This window comes from Hipposideros armiger, unplaced genomic scaffold, assembly GCF_001890085.2.
Source record: "Hipposideros armiger isolate ML-2016 unplaced genomic scaffold, ASM189008v1 scaffold_755, whole genome shotgun sequence".
NCBI lineage: Eukaryota > Metazoa > Chordata > Mammalia > Chiroptera > Hipposideridae > Hipposideros > Hipposideros armiger.
In genome coordinates, this window is record NW_017732105.1 from 93,433 (window position 1) to 97,403 (window position 3,971).

Here is a 3,971-nt window from a genome sequence, read left to right on the forward strand (position 1 = left end):
AAACACATGAAAAGATGCTCAACATCACTAATATTAAGAGCAGCACTAATAGGAAGGAAATTCAAATCAGAACCACAATGAGATACCACTTTACAACCATTAGGATGGCTACAAAAAAAACAGAAAATAAGTGTTGGCCAGGATGTGGAGAAACGAACTCTTGTGCACCGCTGGTGAGACTGTAAAATGGTATAGCTGCTGTGTAAAATAGTTTGGCAGTTCCTCAAAAACTTAAACATAGAGATAGCATATAACTCAGCAACTCCACTTCTAGGTATATACCCCCCAAAATTGAAAGCAGGGACATAAACAGATATTTGTACACCCATGTTCATAGCATTATTATTCACAATAGACAAAAAGTGGAAGTAATTCAAGTGGCCATCAACAGACGAATAAGTAAACAAAACGTGGTATAGATACACATACATTGTATGTATAGAAATACATACAATGGAATATTATTCAGCCTTAAAAGGAAACGAAATTCTAACACATGCTACAACACAGATGAACCTTGAAGACAGTATGCTAAGTAAAATAATGCAATCACAAAAGGACAAATACTATATGATTCTACTCAAATGAGGTACTTAAAGTAGTTAAATTCATGACACAAATAAAATGGTGGTTGCCATGGGATGGGAGGGGTGAATAGGGAGTTACTGTTTAATGGGTATAAAGTTTCATTTTGCAAAACAAAAAAGAAAAAGTTTTGGACATGAACAATGGTGATCTCCTACAATGTGAATGTACATAATGCCACAAAACTGTACACTTAAAAATAGTTGTAATGATAAATTTTGTCATGTATATTTTAACACAAAAGAAATTATTTTTAAAAAGGTGAACTATCATTTGATTCCGAACTAAGAACCAGGAACGACCTCAAAAACTCATCAAATTACATGATTTTTGAGGTTCTCTTACAGGACTTTTAAAACACTGGATTAAATATAATTTTGAATAGCTGAGCTGAGGGTAAGAGTGTGTGTGGAGGGAGGAAAATAAACTTAGTAAAGCAGATAAGACTCAGGGAGCCTTGATTCTATGCCAAATTCTTTCCCTGTGGTTGGACAAATCACATAATCTCACTAAGCTTCTTAAAGCTNAAAAAGAGAGATAGAAAGCCTGCCACGATGACAACTGTACTTCACGAAGAGGATGAATTCCTAAATTGCCATTCTTTTCCATTCAAATAATGTTACTATCTCCCAAAGAACAGTTTGAGGGCAGGAAAGAGCAGTATTTCATTTCAAGCTGGACTACTCATCTACCAAAATACCATTCTGACCAAAGAAACAGATGCAGAATTACAGTCACAGCTGCATTCTGTATAGAACAAGTTGGATAATGGTACTCTAAATTGCTAATTACACTGCTAATGATTTTTTTAGTAGCATTGCAGTATTTTGTCACCTTTGTTTAAATTTTTTTAAAAAGCACCTAGGAAGTTTTTAAAATGGTAAATTGTTAAATACCAGTAAGTCTTCCAAAAAAGAATTCCATATAAAACCATTTCTTGAAATGGCATTCTCATACAGGATTTTGTAGAAGCCTACTTATTGACTAGCTACTTGTTTTAATTTACTTTCTCACCAATTTATTTGCACTTAAAGATTACTGAGGCCATAAGTATCTCAGTATTAGTGTTTGTATCTAGATCCATATTAGTATGAAAAGATAATAAACTAACATATGTCATGATATGCTGGCATTGGGAATTTGCTATGACTAGATTTACAAAAAGTAACAGCAACAGTACAATTTTATTTTTATTGTGACTGCCATGGTGAAATTTATTACAGTGTTAGTTAGTATTTTATTGTTTAATCATGTCAGCATAGCTGAGGGAAGGTAATTACATTTTTGATATAAAAATGCTGTTAATGTTTTTATTTCAATTTAGCAGATTACAGAACGCAGACTAAAGCAATCCATTGCTCCACACTGTTTCTTGTGTATTTAAGTGGCAGAATATTTTTTTCTACAAATAATGAATTAATTTCTAAATTATTTCAATAAGGTTTCTAAATAATTTGGCTCTTAAATGAAAACCTCAAGCTGGCCAGGAACTTCCACACATTAGATTTACAAAAATATATACAGAAAACAGTGTACCAATCACAATTATGTCACAATGGTTTTTGATAATTTTTATACTTAGCAAGGTAAATTAGCTGTTAAAAAAAAATCAAGAACACAATCTTACTATGCAATTACGAACTCCTAAGTAAATACTTACATTTGCTTCTAACAGACCATCCCATTTCAGTGATCTTCTAACACTGTAAACAAAACATTTAGAGAAAACTTAGATTTGATATGCTTTCAGTAGCCAAATATTTAAGAGTAATATATATANATATTATGCTAAATGAAAGAATCCAGTCACAGAAGGCCACATATTGTATGATTCCATTTATAAGAAATGTCTAGAATAGGCAAATCCATAGAACAACAAGTAAATTAGTTGTTAGAGGGGATGAGGAGATTGGAACTAATTGCTAATAGCTATGGGGTTTCTCTCTGGGGTGATGAAAATGTTCTGGAATTAAGACAGTGGTGACAGTTGCACAACATAATGAGTATAGTAAAAACCCCTGGTGCACACTTTAAAATGATGAATTTTATGTTATAGAAATTATATCTCAAAAAAATGCTAAAATTGAGAAAAGAGAACTGTGAAAAAGTATATGAAGTAATTGGAGAATTTGAACAAAGATTGTCCATTAATAATTAAAGAATTAACTGTTAATTTTAAGAGAGATGGTCATACCATTATATTTTTTTAAAGTATCTTTTATAAATAATTATTGAAATATTTATTGATGATAATGGATGATGTTTGAGATCTGTTTCAAAATAATATAGTATGGGGGGTACTGAAGTATATGTGGGAGTATAAATGAAATAAGATTAACCTTGTGTTGATAATTACCGAAGCTGGGTAATGGGCAACATGTTATCTTTATCTCTATGTTTGAAATTCTTCATAATCAAAAGGAGAAAAAAAAGAAATCACTATTTTGTAACTGTAGTTAAATAAGGAACTGATAGGGAATTTTATTATGGAGGAATCGTGATGATAACACCTGAGCCCAATAATCAGTAACCAGACCAGTGTGTGTGTGCCTCTTTAGGTGATGTGATAGGAAATACACAGACTACCAATGAGGCATTCTTATAAAAAATTTAGGCCAGAATCTAAACAATCCTCTAGTTTTAACTGATAATTTTATAGGAAATATGAATAGGGAAATCATTTAAAGGATAGCACAAGAAAACAATCAACCAAACCCAGAATGTGGAAGATGTTTGTAGAACAAATCCCAGTTTTTTTCAAAAAATAAAATTATAAAAAAAAGAGTGAAATTTAAAAAGATTTAAAAGGACAAGATAGCTAAGAACCATTACAATGTATAAACATTGTTTGGATCCTGTTTTTAATAAGCCAACTATAAAAGGACATTTTGAAACAACCATGGAAATAGGAATATAAACTGAGTGAAAGATATTATCAAGAAACTACTGTTAATTTTGCAAGGTATGATAATGGCACTGTGGTTATGAAAGAAGACATCACCTATCAGAAATACATACTAAGGAATATTCTGATGAAATGACATGTCTGGGACTTATAAAATATTCCTGGAAAAATATACAGACAGACAGACAGACACACACACACACACACACACACACACACACACACAGAGGCATGTGCCGCTTAATGACAGGGATTCATTCTGTGTTGTTAGGTGATTTTGTCTTTGCGCAAATATCATAGAGCGTATTTACACAAAACTAGACGGTCGAGCCTACCACACACCTAGGCTACATGGTATATATAGTCTACTGCTCCTAGGCTACAAGCCTGTATAGCATGTTACTGCACAAAACAACACGAGATTAAATCAAATGCAAGAAAAAATGATGCAATTAAGAGACGAGGTAAACACAAGATGTAT

The 3,971-nt window shown here is 32.2% G+C and overlaps 1 protein-coding gene across 1 annotated transcript in view; it reads right to left on the bottom strand.

The window, feature by feature from the left end:
• Window positions 1-3,971, bottom strand: part of ITGB3BP (integrin subunit beta 3 binding protein) — a 44,022-nt gene that overhangs the window by 35,381 nt on the left and 4,670 nt on the right. The window contains 1 exon segment of the mRNA XM_019628207.1: window positions 2,246-2,288. Coding sequence (XP_019483752.1) covers window positions 2,246-2,288 — 43 coding nt within the window.